This window comes from Physeter macrocephalus, unplaced genomic scaffold (assembly GCF_002837175.3).
Source record: "Physeter macrocephalus isolate SW-GA unplaced genomic scaffold, ASM283717v5 random_683, whole genome shotgun sequence".
Lineage (NCBI taxonomy): Eukaryota > Metazoa > Chordata > Mammalia > Artiodactyla > Physeteridae > Physeter > Physeter macrocephalus.
The window spans coordinates 1-20435 of record NW_021145993.1 but is presented as its reverse complement, the minus strand read 5'-3'; the positions used below and the strand labels follow the sequence as shown (position 1 = coordinate 20435).

General features: G+C 62.3%; 1 protein-coding gene and 1 long non-coding RNA gene across 2 annotated transcripts; both read left to right on the top strand.

The window, feature by feature from the left end:
• The first annotated feature begins 12 nt into the window (after nt 1-12).
• Nucleotides 13-3110, top strand: LOC129391905 (uncharacterized). Its single transcript, XR_008616763.1, has 2 exons — nt 13-270; nt 2745-3110. It is a non-coding gene; the product is annotated as an uncharacterized lncRNA (long non-coding RNA).
• Nucleotides 3111-13712: 10602 nt separating this feature from the next.
• On the top strand, nt 13713-20343 carry BAIAP3 (BAI1 associated protein 3; the record flags this gene model as incomplete). Its single annotated transcript, XM_055083256.1, has 24 exons — nt 13713-13858; nt 14114-14201; nt 14354-14434; nt 14757-14864; nt 15338-15397; nt 15529-15595; nt 15704-15899; nt 16148-16192; nt 16321-16398; nt 16510-16612; nt 16924-17031; nt 17124-17219; nt 17338-17441; nt 17681-17801; nt 18275-18399; nt 18493-18583; nt 18725-18781; nt 18894-18991; nt 19095-19146; nt 19235-19365; nt 19517-19640; nt 19719-19862; nt 19955-20047; nt 20152-20343. Coding segments are annotated over exons 1-24 (2493 nt in total), but the record flags the coding sequence as incomplete, so codon positions are not given.
• Between the last annotated feature and the right edge of the window lie 92 nt (nt 20344-20435).

The following is a 20435-nucleotide window of genomic DNA, read 5'->3' as shown; positions in this document are numbered from 1 at the left end:
GGTCTAGACTCCGTGGGAAGGAGGCTTGTTTAAACTACGGATGCTGTTCAAAGACGATTAACCATCCTCACCTCCGAAATGCAAGTTTGAACCACCGTTATTTCATCCGAACGTGTACCCCTCGGGCACAGTGTGCCTGTCCATCCTGGAGGAGGACAAGGACTGGAGGCCGGCCATCACGATTAAGCAGATCTTATTAGGAATACAGGAACTTCTAAATGAACCAAATATCCAAGACCCAGCTCAAGCAGAGGCCTACACGATCTACTGGTTAGTAGCAATCCAGCCCCGTTTGCTGCAACTTCTTGGCCTCCCTGAAGTCTGGTCTAGGCTGCCCCTGACAGCCTGGCTGGGAGGCAGCAGTGGGGGTGGGGGTGGTGAGACACGGCAGCCGGGCTGTCCTGCAGCCATGGGAGCTGCGTGTGCAGAAACAGGTGACCCGCGGTGGGGTGGGTGTCAGGAAGCAGAGCTCAGGTGTTGGCCACTTCGTGTCTGAGCTGTGGCCGGGCCGGCCCTGGGACTCTGGTCCAGCTCTGAGGGAATGTCCCCCTGAGTGGGGCCCTGAGGGAGGGATGTCCAACAACCCAGCTCAACCAGGGACCCCAGACCTCCCACCTCGGCCCTCCTGCTGCTCTCCCCATCTCCTCTTCCTGGTCCCGCCTGGGTGTGGTGCCTCCCATGGGGGTGGTCAGCGGGGGTGTGATGATCAGGTTGCTCTTGGCCACCCATCTGCTGTGATCCCTACCCCCCTACCCCCCAGTGCCAGGCGTCCACTCCATGCCTGGCCCTTCCCCGCATGGCACGTGGGTCCTGCGTCCACTCTCCGTGATGAGGGAGGAGGCCTGGTATGATGTAGTTGGGATGAGCAGTGGTTAAACGTGGCATGTGGGCCTGTGGTCCTCCCCAGGCTGGTCTGGACGGGGCCTTAAGCTAGGCTGGGGCTCTGACGCCCACTGCTCCATCTGACCACGTTTAGAAACCCAGGCCCACACCTGAGGGGAATTGGGGAACGGAGAGTAGCGTTTTCTGAGGACAGTGCCCAGGTGCCCCAGTGGCCTGGGACCCAAGGGGCTGGCCCTCGGGAGAGGCCAGGCAGGGGCCTGTTCCTTCCTGGAGGGCATCTGGAGTGGGAGGTGGAGGGTAAAGCGGAGGCTGAGATTGTCCTCGGGCTGCTCTGAGCAGCTGGCACCCCAGCTGTTCCAAGTCCACCTGAGAGAAGCACCACGTTGCAGGAGAGGTATTTCTCTTCCCAAGATGGCTCAGGTCTCTGGGCCCAGCCCAGTGTTGTCTAAGGGCAGAAGACACACCCCGGCAGGGCCAAGGTCCCAGAGCCCCCTGGCCCACCCCCTCTGGCCTTCAGTCTTGCCTCCTCCCTGGGGCTTCCCACCAGGGGGGCATTGCTCAGTGGTTCGAGTGGAGCGTCAGCGACTCCTGCCCTGACCTCAAGCTGGGCGCTGTGTGCTTTCACTGCCGCGCCCCGTTGGCCCGCACCCTTTGTAAATAAGGCCACTGGGGTACTCATTTGAGCTGAGCTCTTGCGACAGAGGCGTGTGGCCCTCGAGCCCGAGATGTCTCCTTGCTGCTCATAGAGCAGAGCCAGGTTTTCCTGGGTTTCCTGTGTTGGTGGCAATGGCATGTGGCCGAGGTACCATGGGACACTGCTCTGCACCGTCAGGCGCCGAGGCTCTTCTGGTTATGTGGTCGGTGCTGGCCCAGGCTGGTGGGGTCTGTCCGCATTCCCACCTTGCATCCAAAAGGTCACAGGGCATGTCCTACGCTGGCATGTGCCTGCAGCCCCGTCCGGCCTTCACTTGGTCAGTGGCGGAGCTGGACTTGATTGTTACGCCCACTCCTTCCACAGCCCCCTGGCCACTGCCTCCACCCTGGGGCTGTGGTGGCCTGAGCTTGACACAACACTGGGAGCCTTGGTCAAAGGTCAGGGGCCGGGGGGTGGGTGCGCTCAGACCACTGTAGGCGCTGGTCCTGTGACCTCGCTCTCCAGCTCTCAGGGCCACACCAGCCTCCTTGGCGCTGGGCCAGCACAGGGCCGCACCAGCAGCTCTGCCTCTCCCGCTGCTGGCGCTGCAGCCATTCCCCAGGGAGGCCACAGGCAGGGTCCTGGGCACTGGAGCTGTCGGCGCCGTGGTGCAGCTGAGGAGCTTCTGCCACCCCACGCCTGGGCTGTGGTTACAGCTGGGCCTCAGGCCGTGGGCTGCGCTCTGAGGGGCCTCGCTGGTTACACAGCACAGCTTGGAAGGACCCCTGACTTTCTTACCGGGGGCTTTGCACACCTTCGTGAGGGTCGCTGACCAGCCCCAGCACTGGGTGTCCAGGAACCCTGTCTGCAAATGTCTCCCCTCTGGGCGATTCACACTGGCCCCTTTTATCAGCAGTGGTTCTCACCCTAGAGCTCCAGCTGGGGTCCTGTCTGGCTGCCGTAAGCTGCTTGCACCTTCTCCCGCGGTAATGAGAGCCGAGGGCAAACCCCCCAGAGGTTTGTGTCTGGTTTTGAAGCAGGTGGTACTGGGAGATCTGTTTCCTCCAGTGACGAGTATGATGGATGCTGCCTCAGAGGTAGGGAAAGAAGCTGCTGGTCGCTGGCTAGACCAGGAGGGCTCACCCTCCTCCCAGTTTGGCCCAGGACCGGTGCCCCCGAGACCTCCTCGCCCATGTGCTCCAGGCTTCCTGGGCGCCCTCGGGCTGCGGCCACACCTTCTAACATGTCTTTCTTTTGACCTCCTCAGCCAAAACAGAGTGGAATACGAGAAAAGGGTTCGAGCACAAGCCAAGAAGTTTGCTCCCTCATAAGCAGCGACCTGTGGCATCATAAAAAGGAAGGGATTGGTGTGGCAAGAACTTGTTTACAACATTTTTGCAAATCTAACGTTGCTCTCTACAATTACTGGTCACCTGGGGAGGGTTGGGCGGGCGCCATTTTCCATTTCCGCCACTGGTACAGTCTCGGCTCGCTGAATCGCCCAGTTTTTCATACAGGGTCTCTTCCTTCAGTCTTTTGTATTTTTGATTGTTATGTAAAACTTGCTTTTATTTTAATATTGATGTCAGTATTTCAACTGCTGTAAAATTATAAACTTTTATACTTCAATGAGTCCCAAGGAGCTAGTTCCTTTGCTCGTGGATGCAGGCATGCTTCACGCCGTCTAGAGCTGCACTTAGCCTTCAGCTGGCTGCACGAAACAGAAAATCAGACCTGCCCCGCCCCGCCGCCTCCTCTCCCAGAGCCCGGCTTGTGTTGCTTACGAGCCTCAGATCCACAGTCAGCCAGCGTCGCGTTTCCGCATCACTTCCTTTGTGTTTATATGGCGTTTGTCTGTGTTGCTGTTTAGAGTAAATAAACTGTTTATATAAAGGTTTTTGTTGCATTATCATCATTACAAGTGAGGAGGTGACCTCAGTGTGCCCAGCACCCCCCACTTGGCCCCATCCTCTGTAAATAGTGCTGTGTATTCTGTCCCCCCGATGCCGGGGCTCTGGGTTGCAGAGTGCTAGAGTTCTGGTCTGGTCAGGTTGGAACTGGCATCGAGACCCTTGTAAAGCTCGCACCGCCTGGGCCACCAGGAGGATGAGATGCCTAACCCAGGCCAGGCAGGCCCAGGGAGGACTGCCGTTCAAGCAGCTTGCCCCCTCAGTGCCATCGCAGGCGGTTGAGGGTGGCTGGGCCCTGGCAATGGAGCCCAGCCTGCGGGTGAGGCATGTGGCCTCCTCTTGCCCATCAGCGCCCTGGCCTCAGCAGCTGCCCCAGCCTTTACATGTAGCACCTGCGCCATCCCTCCCCATAACTCCCACCAACCCCCACTCCTGTGCTCGTGCATCAGTGTCCCCCTGTCCCTGCCAGACGCAGGTGGTCCTGGCACCAGGACACCCTGAAAGAGCAGCAACCCAGCTACCGCCTGCCCATCAGGCTCTTCCCTTTTCCAGAAGCATCTGATCCTGCTCTGCCCGGAGGCCGCTCTCCAAAGCACCGTGAGGCTGCTAAAGCTGCAGAACTTCCTCGACATCCTCGACGCTGTCGGAAGCAGGCCTGGGTCCTGGCTCAGCAGGAGGTGCCGAAGATGGAGCCGGGAAGTGGCAGAGGGGCCCGGGCCCGTGTCCTGCACCCCGGCACTGCCAAGGCGGGTACTTGGCCTCCGGGTCCCAACGAGGCCTGGAGCCGGCCTGCCCTCCCACTCTGAAGACCCTCGCTGGGGGACCCCTGCACCTGTGGCTCTGGCCCACAGACCCAGGGGCAGGGTGATCCCCATAGGAGCTCGAGGAGGACTGGTCACCCAGGCCCCTGGTCAGGAAGGGCCAAGGCTCGCCTTGGGAAACGTGTGGCCCGGCAACAGGATCGTGGTGGAAGTTGGGGGCCCCTGAGCCCATAGCACCTGTGGCTCAAGGCCCCAGTGCCTTCCTTCCCAGCTCACTGAGCTAGATGTGTCGAGTTGCTGAGCTCCCAGTTTGATGTCCGCAATGTGTTAGGCACGGAGGGCCTTGCGGGGATCCAACGGGTTGTGTACTTGTAGCCTCTCCCAGAATGTCTTATTTTGTAATGACCGAACTACTCTTAGTAATAGTTATACATGTATATGGTTAATATATATGGAAATTCAATATATTTTCTAGTTAAAGCATTCTAAAGTAATCAGTGTTTCTAGCAAATTGTCGTGACTTCGGCTAATGAAATGTCCTTTGGTGCCACAGTCCTTGGCTTAACAAAGATGTGAATCTTGTAACACAAGAACTATGAAATGCGATGATCCTGTTTCTACTGTAAGGGAAGAGCGTGTGTTCCCAGCATGAGGCGCCTAATAATTAGTAAGGAATTGTGGGCAATAGATTAACCACTGTATCTAAAAATCCTCTAATTAAAACATTTCCACTAACTGCTGCCTGCAGGGTGTCCTTTTCCTGCTCCGTCCGCACAGGCTGCCTCATGGTCAGTGTCAGGGGAGCCAGGCTGGCCAATTCCAGGGTCCTCTGCTGCCGGCCCAGGAGCTGCTGGAGCCGCCTCCTCCCTCGGCTTCCAGCATCAGATGCTCAGTGACCTGCAAGTGGCAAAGGGTGACATTCCCTAGAGCCAAGGTTGAATCCCCCGGTCTGTGCCTCTCAGGCTGGGGCGTGGGCAGCCAAGGCTGGGCCCACATCCTGCACTGACCCCTGGCCCTGTCCCCCACGTCTCACCTGTACCTCCCTGGCCTGCTGGAGCAGTGTTCCCCCCATGGGGACCTCCTTCTCACTGCCAGGGTGGACCTCCCCGGGGCACCAGGATGCCATCCTCACGGTGTCAAGGTGCCTGTGAGCCCTTGGCTCAGACCCTGACCAGGCCCCTGGGATAGTGTGTCCAGGACTGACTCGGGCCAGGCTGTTACACAGGTGCAGAGCAAGGAACCCAGCGTTGGGGCTTCTAGGAGAACTTGACCACAGGTAGGACAAGCTGGGAGCCTATCTCCCCAGGAACCACTCTGCCTGGAGCCCAGATAGGCTCCTGGCTGGACTCTGGGTCCCTGGGGTTCCCCCCCGGCCTCCCTGGACTGTCCTGGCCAAGTCAGCACCGTGTCCTCACACCTGCCCACCCCCATGAGGCCACCTTGCTCCCTGACCAGGTGGCCCAAAGCCCTCCTACCATATATCAGGCCCTGCCTCCAGTTTGAGGTTGCCATGGCGACATGTTGCCCGGTTGGAGGCCCCCAACCCCAGCACTGACTTGGGCTGGCTCCAACTGGTCTAAGCCAGCTCCAGCAAGGAGGGGCCCAAGGAGTGCTGGTCCGGATCTGTCCCCAGCTGACCCTGGTGCTGAGCCTGGGGGTGTCCTAGGCTCATCTGGAGGCCTCCAGACTACTGTGACCCCATCTACAGAGGCCATGGGCCTGGTGGAGGAGCTAGAGTACTGGGTCCCATCCACCCTTAGTTCCTCAGGCCCTACAGACTTTGCCACTTGCCCAAAGCCTCGGGCCTCAGTCAGGAAGCTGTTTTATCTGAGCTTTTAGAAGAAAATAATGAGGGAGCAGCAAAAGAAAGTTGCAGGGCCCCAGCCTGGGTCCTTCCCTCCCAGTCTCTGCTCTTACATGTGACCCATCCCAAGGGGGTCTTTCTTGCCTTGAGGAAGGAATCTGGGGCCCCAGGGCCAGGACGAGTGCCTCAGCCTCCTGTGTGCAGAGGGATGTGCGTGGAGGAGCCAGGCACCTGACCCATTCCCAGCTCTGCCGCCAGTCGCCTGGGCCTCCCGGAGACCTGCAGAGCCCTGGCTGGGCTGCTGCTCTGTCCCCACCCCCAGCCCCACGAAAACCTCAGGCCTGAGGCCCCAGAGCACCCAGCCTGGCACAGGCTCCACCTGTGCAGGTGCTGGCAGCAGGACCCCCACTGGGCTTCTGGTTAAGTGCCCCAGGCAAGGGGTCACATGTGGGCCAGACCCCCTCTCACCTGGAGCCACCACTTCTGCTGGCAGAACCACCCAGGATAGCACAAGCAATGGGACAGATTCCTGCAGTCCCTCAGGGTCCTCCAGCCCAGGGCAGGCAGGGACCCTGACCCGAATCCCCGGGCTATGTGCCCATGAGTTCCCTGTGATCCACCTCCCTTCCCGCTTTTCCTGCCATTGTCCTCTGACAGGTGCTATGGGGGTCAGAGAGCTGTGAGAGGAGCCTGACTGCTAGGAGGCTGTGCCTGCAATTCCAAGGGCTGCCACCATAGGGCGTGATTTCATGCATTATTAAAAGTGATGGCAGTGCCCTGGACTTACCAGGATGCCTCTCACCTCTGAGGCCCCTTCTCCCTGCCTGTCAGCAGCCATCAGAGTGTTTGCCCAGAGCCTGGTGCTTTTCTCCTGGCCCTAAGGAGGAAAAGCCACTCACCCTGTCTGCCAGACCCTTTCCAGCTGGAAGCTCCAGGAGTAAACCCACCTCCCCACAAGACCCATGGAGCCCTGATCCCCATAGGCGGGGTGTCTTGTGCCCTAACTCCTGTGCATGCCCCGAGCTGCCCCCTCACAGCCCGTCGAGCTCAGAACCACTGTGGGGGGCCTGGGGCAAGGGGGCCAAGGTAAATCCTTCAGCTCGAGGCCTGGGGTGCAGGCACGGGGCAAGGGGCATCCCTCCCTGTCCTCTCCTGGCTGTGGGATCACACAAGGATGAGCTTAAACCTCCAAACTGCGGAGGCCAAAACTAAGTCCCTGAAGGAAAGAGCCCCTCCCAAGGCCACTGGAGGGTCCTGGGCAATGGTGGCTCCAGTTCCCATCCCCCGTGGACTGGAGGAGCTGCAGCTGACTCTAACCAGCACTTGTTCCGCGGTAAGACCATCCCCTCCCCCTGCTGAGAGGTGGGCTCTGCTGCTGCTATCTCCGTTTTACTAATGAGGGAAACTGAGGCCCAAGGCAGCGGAGGAGTGTGGCAGGGCAGGAGTCTGACCCAGGAGGTTGGGGGAGAATGAAGGGGTCGGCACGAACGGGACCATTACTCCCTCCCCAGGAAATGTTTGTGGAGGGAAGGACCCTGAGGATTATGTTTTCCTGGGGAAACAGAGGCCCAGAGCTGGGTTTGGGACCCAGCCTGTTGCTGTGTAGCCCTGGACAAGCCCTTTCCCCTCCCTGGGCCTCTCTGGGCCTCAGTTTCCCTACTGCAAAAGAGAGTGGTGAGGTCTCCAGGCGCCCTCTGCCCCGACAGGCTGCGTGGTGTTAGTCTTAGGGGCTGGTGCATCTTCGTGACGTCGCTGGCCCCCAGCCCCTTAGCTCCCCTCAGAGCTTGGGATGGAGGTGTGAGTAGGGGCCCCTTCCACTGGCAGCTGCCCCTCCTAACTTCCTGTTTACAGCAGCTGCAGACTCTCCTCTCTTCACCCCAAAGCCATTAGGATCACCATGGCAACCAGGAGGTGTTTGTTCCAACAGGTTGGCAGAACCTGATGCAAGACTGCAGAGGTGGGGGGCATCAGCTACAAGACCCTGGCTCAGGACCTGCCAAATCCCCAGGGAAGGACATTAGCTGCCCCCAACCCATTCCCATCCCCTGCAGAAGGAAGCCAAGGGGCAGCTGGTGGCGTGGGATCCAGGCCCCTCCCCTGCTCACCTGACTCATCTGTCCCAAGCCATTGTGCATTTCCTGAGCACCCCCGCCCCCATCTGCCTGGCTGTGCTGGGTCAGGATGGAAGCAGGGCCTGGGGCCAGAACTTCCAGAAGGAGAACCCACCCTTTGGTGCTGTCTCCCACCCTGCAGGGCTGTCTTCCCTGAACTAGGTGGTTCTGTGTCTCATCCTGCACAGACAGGCACGCACGGCATGGCTGTGAGTCTGGGTCTAGAAATTGAGACAGGTGGTGGCCCCATCCTGGGGCGAGGGGAAGCGCCTCGTCTCCTCTGGACTGGGGAATGAAGAAAGCACAGGTGGGCTGCCTCCCAGCATGCAGCTCTGTTCTGAACCCTGCTTCTCCAGACTCTGGCCCTCTCCTAAGGTCAGCTGACCCCTGGCCTCCCCAGAGCCAACTGTCTTTTGCCTCTGGGTCTGAGCTGAAGTGGGTTCCAGGTCTGTCTATTCCCCATCTGGCCTGGAGTCCCTCCATTAGAGACGAGGTCTTTGGGGTGAAAACTTCTCCAAACCACAGTCTTGATCCCCAAGTAAAAGGTGCTCTGAGGGTCCAGCAGGATCCGCCAAAGGCAGGGCTGGGATACAGGGACCCGGTGCATCTCTGACAAGTTCAGAACCTCTGAGCAGCCCCCAGGGTTCTCCAAGTGTGGTGGGAGGAGCCTCAGATGATGGGGCCCCAGCCCAGACTTTGGGAATCAGCAGGTCCGGGGTGGTCCAAGCAATCTGTTTTTACAAGCTCTCCAGGTGACCACGGTGCGGTGGAGGGGCACCGAGGATGGGCTGGGAACGGCGCTAGAGGGGGTCCAGCCCATGACGGCGGTTCCAGCCGGAGGGGCAACCCAGCAAGCGACCCAGCATGGGCCATGGGGTCGATCACCCCAACAGGTGATCAGGATTGTTGTGGACATCCCGGGTTGGTGCCTGCAGCACCCCCTTGCCCCGGGTGCGGACTGTCCCTTCTGAGAAGAAGAGCGATTAGGCCCGCGGTGGAGGAGTCCCCAGACCAAGGACCGCTCTATGTTTGTGTTGGGGACAGCGCTGGGCTGGTAGGGCGACTTCGGAGATGACTGCGCAGGCTTTCCAGAAAAGTCTGCGCTGCGGACCTGGGCATATCTTGTTCCGTTTCGGAGACTGTGGCTTCCCTGGGGCCCCCAGGAGGTGGTCCTGACGCAGAGCAGATACTGCTCCCGCGCTGCACCCACCTGTGGGTTGACTGACAGCCCCGAACCCCGCCCCTTGAGGGAGGGGGTGCCCGGCAAAGCACGGGGGGCGCAGGGATCCTCGCCCGGCGCCCCTTGCGGCGGGGTCGCGGTGATGGGCCTCAAGGGAGGCGGGGGCGGGGCGGAATTGGGCCCGGAGCGGCGGGGCGGGGCGGGGCGAGCAGGCCCGGCCCCGCCCCCGGCCCCTGCAGCCGCTGCGCCCGCGCTGTGTTGTCTGCTCCGGCAGCTGCGAGCGGTTGCGCAGCCAAAGCGTCCCCGGAGCCGGTGCCGAGCGCGGCGCCCGCAGGAGCACTGTCCTCACTCCTCAGCCGCCCGGCCCACGGTGAGTGCCGAGGGCTCCCGCCCGGCCGTCGAAGCTCGGTCCGGCTCCCCGCCGACGTACAGGAGAGCCGCCGGTCCAGCTCCCGCGCCGCGCTCGCCGCCACCCCGGGCCCCGGGAGGTCGAGAAGACGCGCCGTCTACCCCGGGGAGACGGAGGCCGGCGTGCGCTTGGAAGAGCGGCCCTCGCTCTTGCGGCCCTCGGAGCGCGGAAGCAGGACCCGGCGGGAGCGGGGTGCGCACTGCGCAGGGGCGGGGGGACCAGACCTCCCTGCCGCGGGGGACGCGGGACTCCAGGACCACCGTCGGCCGCCGGCCCGCGGGATGCGCAGGGTGACCCCGCTCCTACCCGGCGCGCCATCCCCGGGGGAAGCTGCAGGTGGGCCGGGGCCGAGGACCCCCCCCCGCCCTGCTCCGAGACGCTCCGCGGGGTTTCCCAGCCAACCCTCCAGGGAGGAAGACGCCCCTAGAGCCCAGTTCCGTCCCCCTCCTGCCGATCCTGGCAGGACCCCTTCCTTTCCCCAAATCCCTCCAGACGTCTGGGTGGGTACAAAAAAAATACACCCTCACCAGGTTTCCAAACTGCCCCCGAACCGAGCGCCCACCAATGAGAGAAGCACCCCGACAGAACTGGGGGGCCCGAGGTTCCCACGGGGAGCTTCGGGAAGAGGGGGGACGGGAGGAAGGGGCGAGAGGGGATGTCACTGAGAGAAGTGGGAGGGAGGAACGCCGCGTGAACAGGTGAGGGAAGACAGGTAAGTGGGGGGCCAGCCTGGCCGAGTGGGAGGGGACCTCGGAGGATTTCATTTTAAATGCGTTCATTCTAGAAGCATCTAGCTAGCCTTTTACAGCTGGTCTCAAGCTTTAGAGCTCTAGGTCCACCTACAGAGTTGGTTACAATACAGATTCCCAGGTCCCTCCCTGGGGATTAAGTGGGGATGACACCCTAATATTTGTAATGGGCACGCCAGTTGACTTGCAATGAGGCACTCACTGCAGCTGTGCTGTGTGCAGGGGAGCACTGTGTGCAGAGTCAATGAGGACACGGAGAGGTGGGAGCCGGAAATCCTATAGGAAGGGTGAGGGGGGTCAGGTGGGGGCTGGGCTGGGAAGAGAAGACCAAGAGGGCAGCAGAGACAGCTAGCTGGTGGGGCCAGACATCCTGCCACCCCCTTACACATGCCCACGGCGGCATCAGTGGACCCCCCGACCCCTAAGTCTCCAGGGACTGATTTCAGTAAGAAGGCCCCAGCGCCCTGAAAGTGTTTATTCACTCCAAGGGTGGCCAGCTGGCCACTGGGGACTCTGACTAGAGAGAGAGCTGGCCCTCCAGTTCAGCTCAGCTGCCCCAGACCTACCTGCTTCAGTGCCACCAGGCTCCCCAGTGGGCTAGCAGGAGACAGCTTGGCTTTGAGTCCTGGGCTCGAGGCCTGGCTCAGGGCAGCTCACCCCAGCCCTGGGATGTGAAATGGGACAGTGACATCCACTTTGCAAATTATCATTTCCCATTCAACCCTGGGCCTTGGGCACAGCCCGGGAACACGGCGGGCCGTTCACTTTCAGCTGGGCCCGGTGCCTGTGTGGCGTTCAACTCCTTGGCCCGCGTCACTTTGTTCGTTGGATAAATGGGAACTGGTGGCCAGGCATGTGCAGGGGTGCAGGCATGTCCTGCTATGAGCTGCCGGCCAGACCTGGGACCGAGAAATGGAGAGCTCAGGAAGGAGTCCCATGGGGCCTGTCAGACAGATGGGGGATCCCCTGCAGCCCTGTACCCAGCTCACTATGCCCTGTACAGGCTGAGGGCCCCTGCAGCCAGTGACTGCTTCCTGGGGGTCAGCCACATGCCCACTGTCAAAGGCAGCTCTGGGGGAGGGGCTGGCTGGCTCCCAGGCTGTTGGGTGCAGTGAGGTCATCACTGCTCAGGCGGCCCAGGGTTTCCAGGGGAACAAAGGGAATTTATGGGCTCTCAGGATGAGCCATCTCTCCTGGACCCCTGCACCCAGACGCCACTATTGCCCCATCCTGGCAATGGGCTGAGGAAGGGAGCGGGGAGGGGCCGCGCAGCACAGGGGAAGGCCAGCCCATCTGGATGGACCCCGAGACTCAAGCCGAGCCAAGAGCTTAGCGCTCGGACACCAGAGCTGGGGAGACCTCGACTCCATCCCGGGCCTCCTGCTGGCTCTGTGGCCTTGGGTGGGTTCCTAATCCCGGGGCCTCAGTTTCCTCATCTAGGTGGGGGAGCAGAGTGGCACCCCCTCTCCAGGGCTAGTCTGAGGATTATCAGGGGAGGTGGCCTGCCTTTCCTTGAACATTTCGTTCTCACAGAGAAAGCCCCCCCACCCTGCAGCTCAGGCCACTTGGCTTCTGCGTCATCTTCATCTCTGGGAATGTGCGCCCCAGAGCCCCTGTCACATGCAGACGCAGCTGGCGGTTGCCCTGGCAACAGCTAAAGCAGTGGCTGCTCCCTGGCTTTGGGGGGCTGTGGGGGGAGCAGCCTCTTCCACTCAGCTAGAGAGGAAAAGGGGGCCCGTGACGCTCAGCCCCCTCGGGACCTTACTGCCGGCTGTAGAGCGACAGCTTCGGGAAGTGCGTGCAGAGGCTACGGAGCCCCCATCTTGGGTAGAGGCCCCCAGGGGCAGGAGCTGACAGGTATGGTGGGGGGATCCCGTGGGGGCCGAGCCACCTGCCTTCCCTGTCCCCAGCTCTCGTGTCTGGCCAGATGAGACCCTCTGAGTCCAGTGCCCCTGGGCCCCACAGGTCCGGGGTTGGAGGATCAGGGAGCAGGATGAGGAGCTGAGAGCTGGTGGGGGTCGCAGACCAGGGATGGCAGCCCAGGCCCACCCAGAGACAGACCTGGTTTGCTCAAAAAGTCTGTTTAGGACCCACGAGGTGGCAGGCGTGCCTGGCCCCGGCTCTCCCAGCAGAGCATAAGAGTCCAGGAAGGGGCAGCGCTGGTAAGCGGAGACTTGCACAAGCACAGGCCCAGCCCCTGAGCAGTGGGAGCACAGGGCAGGGGCGGGTCTCACCTGTCTCTCCCATTGCTAAGTGCCTGTGAGATCAGGGCAAGTAGAGTTGGATCTGGCTGGGTCCCCATTTCCTATTTTGTCAAATGAAAATGGCAGGCTCAGGCTGATGTGCCTGGTCCTGCGGGGGCGGGGTGGGGGCTCAAGAGTGGACAATGAGGGGACCCAGACAGTGGGAAGGACCCCAGGTGGGCCGAGGGGAGCACGGTGTGTACTGCACAAGAGGCTGGCAAGCCTGGGGCAGAGAGCCCGAGGGGTGGCACCAAGTGGCAGAGGTGGCCCGGGAAAGGGTCTTCACTTTGCCCTGATGGTTTTCAATGGGGGAACAGAAGACCACCCTGGAGATCCAGGGGGCCCAGGGCCGGAGGTTGTTGCCTGACCCAGGGGAGAGGTGGGTGCCTGGGCCGGGCCATGGGGTGGAAGAGGCAGCCTCAGGGGCCCTTGGTGGCTTAGCTATCATCTTGCCCTTCCCAGCGGGGTCTGCAGGGGACACTGAGACCCCTGGAGGACGTGTGTGGGTGTAACAGCAAAGGCTGGTCAGGCCGGGGGAACTGGAGTTGGCAGTGAGAGCCACTTGCCCCTCAGGGGCATCCCAGGGCCTAGCCACCTGGACAGAAAGGTGTCCCCAGAGCAGGGCCTACTCCTCTTCTGGCAAGTGTGGGTTGTGGGGCCACAGCTCCCGCTCACTCTCCTGTCCGGCTCCAGTTGCCCATGTTGCCATGGCAGCTGAGCCGCCATGGAGCATCCTGCCTGGAGCAGGCCAGATACCACGCTGGGACAGAGAGGGATCCTCTGTGTCGAGTGAGGAATGGGCCCCAGGCATCCCCTGAAGCCAGCTCAGTACTAGTCATTCTGGTCTGGGTGGGCAGAACCTGTGGGAAGGGATAGGGCTTGGACTGAGCAAGTCTGCAGCCCTGGGAGGGGCTGGAGCCCATGACCCCAGCAGTGGGCACCTCTGAGTAACGGGGGACACCTCAGTCATTGCTCAGGGTGGCATCTGATTTGATCATTGGGGACAGTATGGCAACACCAGCAAATAAACAAGTGGCCCGACCAGAGGCTGTGGCTGTGCTCTCTACCCGCAGGCCACCCACCATGTCCACCTTGCTGGAGATCAAGAGCAGCGTGCTCAGGCAGGTGCAGGTGCGCCAGTCCTTCCGCCGGAGGACTGAGGAGGAGCCGGCGAGCAGCAGCACTGAAGTGCAGGAGCCCGCGGCTGGGGCCTGGTGGGTACCCCACAGCCTGCTCGGCACGGTCATGGTCACCTGCACCTGGCCCCCGTTCCTTCGCTGACCTCACACACCAGCTTCCCAGCATGGCCCCGGGGGGGAGCCCAGGAGGCTCTGAACCCAAGGCCATGGGGGGGCATCATACCTCACCCCCAGACATGCAGAGACCCTTGAGTCGTGTGGGCCAGCACGTGCCGTGAGCTGTAGCTTCGGGGAGGGTCTGCTGACCCCGAGTCTGGGCTTTCTTGGCAGGAAACCCGGAGATGGTGTGGAGTTCTTCGCCCAGATGCGCCTCATCCTGAAGAAGGGGGAAAGCAGACAGGGTCTGCCTTGCCCCGAGGTGCGGATAGCACGGGCACTGCTGCCTGGCATGGGGCGCTGGGCCAGGCCTCCCCACCTGCCCCTCCGCCCTCCACTCCCTCCCTCCCTGGAGCACTCCCCGCTCCACTGGTCCCGGGAGCCACAGAGGCCCTCACCTGGTGCCCTTCACAGGTCCTCCTGCGCAGTAGCTCCCCAGCCCCCACAGAACCCGTGAACCCCAGCCGTGGCCTTAGAGCCCTGACCCAAGAGGAGGTAAGGGGGAAGGGGGCCTGGCCCCAGGAGTGGCTGTAAGTACCTCTGTGTGCCAGACTTAGGGTCTGGGGTGGGTGGGCCAGGCCTCCCCATGGAAGCGAGCAGAGGTCAGGGGTGAGGAGGGACCCCCCAGTGGAGGGCCTGCTAGGTGCAAAGGCACAGAGGCAGGGATTGGGCTCTGCCAGTGGGAGGAGCTGCTGGGGGCTGGGCACATAGTGTGGACTCGAGGAGCCTGAGACCCCCTGTGGCCAGAGCCCGGGGCTGAAGAGAGACAGGGACAGGGTGGCCGGGACTCAGCATGTGCTCCCCTCCCCACCTACAGGTGGAGATGCTCTATGAGGAAGCCTTGTACACAGTCCTTTACCGCGCAGGGACCATGGGCCCCGACCAGGTGGATGACCAGGAGGCCCTACTGAGCTACCTGCAGCAGGTGAGCCCCATTGACCCCACCCACCCTCCTGGTCTGGCCCCTCCCCATCTCTGGGGAGGACTGAGACACTTTTCCCCACCTGCTTATGTCACTGTCACCTGAACAACACACACAGATTTGCCCCATGTACACAAGACACACACAGGCAGACACAAATAGGCTGCCAGGCATGCCCAGAAAGATGGAGTGATGGACAGACGCAGACACATTCAAACAGAAGAACACAAAGACAGACAGATGAACACAGAGACAGATATAAAGAACACAGGAAAGGACAGGTAGACAGACAGATATAGGACATACAAAGAAAGACAGACAGACACACAGAAAAAAAGTAGAAAGGACAAACCAACAGATGGACAGACACCTTTATTCCTCACCTGTGTGCTCCCCCAACCCCATGAGGCCCCCAGGACAATAGTCAGCCCTGCTTCAGCGGTACCTGGGCCCTCACACCTGCCCGCCCTGTGCAGGTGTTCGGCACCAGCCCCGAGGAACATGCTGAGGCCATGGAGCGTGTGAAGAAGGCCAAGGTGAGGCTGCCACCCACCTGGGCAGACGCTGACCAGCGCAGTGCTCGTGTGCAGGGGCTCAGGGTGGAGGGGGCACAGGGCTGGGTCCACGCTGAGCCCCGAGAGGCCCTCACATCCCCACCCACCCACAGGCTCCCACATATGCCCTAAAAGTCTCCGTCATGCGTGCCAAGAACCTGCTGGCCAAAGACCCCAACGGTGAGTGGGGTTGGCTAGCTCAGCCGGGACGTTGGCTAGCTCAGGTCTGGGGGTCACAGGGGGGCCTGGGGTCAGGGGTCAGGGGCTGAGGCACCTGCCGTGTCCCAGGTTTCAGTGACCCGTACTGCATGCTGGGCATCCTGCCGGCCTCAGGCACCCTGAGGGAGCCGGGCCCACACAAGGAGCAGCGCTTCAGCTTCCGCAAGGGCAGCAAGCGTGGTGGCCCACTGCCGGCCAAGTGCATCCAAGTCACCGAGGTCAAGAGCAGTACCCTGAACCCCGTGTGGAAGGAGCACTTCCTCTTGTAAGGCCCCTCGTCCAGCTGGGTGGCAGGGTGGTTGGGCACGGTCTGTTGCGGTGCCAGGCTGGTCCGGGGGTTGCATGTGGCAGCTGTGCCTGTATGCAGTCTCAGTGCCTGCCCCAGGGAACTGAGGGGCTGGTCCTATGCCCATTTTCCCGAGGAGGAGACTGAGGCTCAGAAATGGTCCTTGCCCCAGCTCCGGGCAGAGGATCACCTGGACCCTAAAGGGTATCTCTCTGTTTTCCTTATAGTGAGATTGAGGATGTCAGCACCGACCAGCTGCACCTGGACATCTGGTATAGGCCCCTGTGCCCTGCAGGGCAGGGGATGTGGGCACCTCTGGTCTGGGGAAAGCGGGAAGGGGCAGTCAGGGCCAGGCTGGGCTCCAGACCAGCCAGGTACCCCCACCTCGCCCCACCCTTAGGGATCATGATGATGACGTGTCCCTGGTGGAAGCGTGCAGGAAGCTGAATGAAGTCATTGGCCTAAAGGGCATGAGTAGGTATGGCAGGTGGGACCCTTGTGCCCCTGACACTCACAGCTCAGCCACGGGGGCCATTAGGTGGTGGCTCCTCAGGGACCACAGGTGTGACGCCCACCCTACTGCCCCCAGGTATTTCAAACAGATTGTCAAGTCTGCCCGTGCAAATGGGACATCAGGGCCCACGGAGGACCACACCGATGACTTCCTGGGGTGCCTCAACATACCCATCCGGGTGAGTGGGTGTCGGAGCGTCACTCATGGAACACCTGCTCATGGGTGCCCCGCCTTCCTGCGATACCGCTGCTGGCTATGTCCTGTGATTCCCCCAACAGTCTCCCATCTTTCTGGGGCTGGGGGGGCACCATGCTGGGAGGAGTGGGGGAGTGACAGCCTCCAGGGGTCCAGGCACCCCTAAGCACTCCCTGTGCTGGTTACCCGTGTTCAGTGGGAAGCGGAGGCCTGTTCTCTCCCCACGGTCCTGCAGACAGTCTGTGCGGGAGGAAGAGGGAGGCAGAATCGCCAATCTGAACCCCCTTTCCCCAGGAGGTGCCCGTGGCTGGTGAGGACCGCTGGTTCAAACTGGAACCACGCTCCAGCGCCTCCCGCGTGCAGGGGGACTGCCAGCTGGTCCTCAAGCTGATCACCACACAGGTGGGAAGCCAAGGGGGACCCCCGCCCTGCGGCCCTACGCCCCAGCCCATGGGCTTGGGCAGGGCTGGTTACCGGCGGGCCCTGCGTTCCAGAGGGACACGAGCATGAGCCAGCGCGGGCGCTCGGGCTTCCTGTCCTACCTGCTGCTGCTCAGCCGTCTGCTGCAGTTCGAGCACCGAGCCGAGGAGGTAGCGCCGCCCTCGGGCCCCCGGGGCAGCCAGGGAGAGACGGGGAGACCGGGGACCTGGAGGACGAGAGGGGATGGGGGGGTCTCCCGCCTCCACCCACGCCCGGCCCGTCCCACAGCCCAACTCGAGCAGCTGGCGCGGTGAGCTCAGCGGGCCTGCGGTCACCGTGCTCTGCCTGCACGGCGCGCAGAGCAACCTGTCGGCGCTGCAGCTGGCTGTGCTGTGAGTGGGCGAGGCCGCACCGCAAGAGGGCAGGGCCCCGACGGGGCGGAAGGGCGGCGGGAGGGGCGGAGCTTCGGCGGGCGAAACTGCAAGTATATGGGCGGGGCCGTGTCGCGAGGGGCGGGGCACTGGAGGGGCGGGTCCCGGAAAGGGGCTGTGCTGTGAGTTGGAGGGGCGCCGGTTTCTTCCTGGTCCCGGCCCCAAGGCCGCTGCCCTGACCCTGGGCTGGGTCCCCGCAGGCACTGGCAGGTCAGCAGCCGCCACCATCAGACCCGCACCCTGGACTACGGCTACCTGCTGGGGCTCCTGGAAGATATGCAGGCACATTGGGAGGAGGCGGCCTCGCTGCCCCAGGAGCAGGTGGGCTCGGCTGAAAATGCTGTTCCTGGGGGGTGTGCTGTGGAGCTGCTCGGGCTGGGGCAGGCAGGGACGGCCAGAGTCCTGCCCTGGTGGGGTGCACAGCCTGCGGGTGCGGTAGGTGGTTAAAAACAAACGGACAAACTGCGGGACCTAGGAGAGAGCACGTGCTGTGCGGTCTCAGGATCGGGTGTGTGATACCTTGATGGAGTCCCGAGGGAGGGAGGCCATGCCGCTTCAGCCCCGCGAGCAACAGAGGGAGTGGGCCAGCTCGCAGGAGGCACAGCTGGTGGTGCAAAGGCCCTGAGGGCGTCTGTGCCTCCAGGGGGAGCTGCGGAGGCAGGGGCTGGAGAGGTCATCACTGCAAGGCCTGGGGGATTGGAGGTGGTGGTAGGGAGGGTGCTCCTCAGGGCAGAGCCTTGTAGACTGGCTGGTTCTGCCGTGGAGAGTCAGTTCTTAAGGGCCCTGTCCCCCAGGAGGAGGGACTGGCAGACAGCTTCTCCGCCTTCTCTGAGTTTGGGCTTCGGTTGCTGCGCCAGCTCCGAGACTACTTCCCTGCCACCAATAGCACAGCCGTCTACCGCCTGGAGCTGCTGTTGAAGTGGGTGCAGCCGCTGGCACGAGGGGTGGGGGTAGGGGTAGGGGTAGGGGACTGGGTGGGGCACCCCCAGTCAGCGGGTGACCGGTCGCCCAGGTGTCTTGGCAAGCTGCAGCTCTTCCAGCCTTCCTTTGAGATCTGCCCCTTCGAGACGGAGCTAAACATGGACATTGCTGCTGCCCTGAAGGTGTGTCTGGTAGCTTGGTCTGGGCTAACTGCTCCGGCCCTGCTCGTGCCCCTGCCCCCACCTGGACCTGCTGTACCACACACACTTTGTTGTCCTTCTTCCCTCCCACCCACCATGCTGCCTTGGCGGCTTCCCTTGCAGAGAGGGAACCGTGAATGGTTCGACAAGCTCCTGAACTCCCAGAGTCCTCGTGAGCAGGTGTGACTCAGGGGGGGCATGGGTCAGGGGGAGCAGGTGTGGCTCAGGGGAGGGTAGGTGGGGCAACATGTGGGTGCAGGCCAGAAGGTCAGTATGCTGGGCTTCCTTGCAGCCGGGGCCACAGCGCCTTGCGGGGCTGGTCAAGCTGGCTGACACTATCTACGAGGACCTGCAGTCCTGCTATGGCATCTATGCCAGCCTCTTCCACAGGTGGGGCCAGCGCTCTCCCTGCTGCTCCTGCATCCAGCCCCTCAAGTGCTGCCACTGGGCTGGGGAGCAGGGAGAGCAGACATCTGAGGTGTGTCCTTTGCAGCATCATCAAGATCGACTTCTTCACTCTCACCTTTCGGCAGCTGGAGCGTCTGGTGAGGAGGCGGCCTGGGGAGAGCTCCCTGGCTGGGAAGGGGCCTGGGTTTCCTGTTGTTGGCAGTCTGACTCCACCCTTCTGGGCAGGTGGCTGAAGAGGCGTGGGTGCTGACGGAGGAGCTGAGTCCGAAGATGACCCTCGAGGTGGCCTCAGGGCTTTTTGAGCTCTACCTGACCCTGGCAGACATCCAGCACTTCTGGAGCAGCATCCCGGGCCGGTGGGTGTCCTGCGTCCACCTGTCCTCCAGTCTCCTCTAGGAGGGCTCTGTGCAAGAGCCTCTCCCCGGGGCCTCCTTAGGCTAGGAACCTGGGACATGTTGGCTCAAGGTGTCTGAGTAGGGGCGAGCTCTGACTGGCCTCCCGCTGCAGGGACAGCCGCTCCCTTGCCCTGGCTGGCATCCATGCCCCATTCCTGCCTGCTGTGAAGCTTTGGCTGCAGGTGCTGCGGGACCAAGCCAAGTGGAGGCTTCAGGGAGCCGTGGATGTGGACACGGTGAGTGAGCACCCAGGCCTGAGGGTTCTGGGCTCATCCGGGGCACCCTCACAACCAAGGCTTCCTTCTGCTTCCTAGCTGGAGCCCATGGATTCCTCCTCCAAGCACAGCAGCTCTGCAGCCACTGCAAGCCTCTGCTTCAGCCACATCCAGGAGCTGTGGGCCCGCCTGGCATGGCCAGACTCTGCCCAGGCCCAGGGGCTGGGCACCCAGCTCAGCCAGGTGGGGACTCCCGGGAGGAGATCGGGGTCTAGAGGGGCAACAGGGCCAGGGGACATGGCCCACAGCTCCTGAGCCCCCATTTTCCACCCCAGGACCTGTGTGAAGCCACCCTCTTCTACACAGAGCTGCTGCGGAAGAAGGTGGACACTCAGCCTGGGGCAGCAGGCGAGGCAGTGAGCGAGCCAGTGAGCCGACAGGCGGGTGGGGAGGGGCCAGTTGGGGGGAGGAGGAGGCGCGGTGGGGCCACCACCCAACTGCTAACCCACACATGTCCGGCACACCTCCCCAGCTCTGCGTGGTCCTCAATGATGTGGAGCTCCTGCGCAAGGCTGCTGGCCAGGCGCTGCGTGGCCTGGCGTGGCCAGAGGGGGCTCCAGGGCTCGAGGGTGTGCTCCCGCGCCCCCTGCTCAGCTGCATGCAGGCCCTGGATGAGGACCTGCAGCGGGAGGCCCGAACCGTGACGGCACACCTGACCTCCAAGGTGGGCAGGGATGGTGGGGCGGGACCTGGCTGCCCCCTCCCTGCACCCTAACTTGGTACTGAACGCCATCCTCCCACAGATGGTGGGTGACA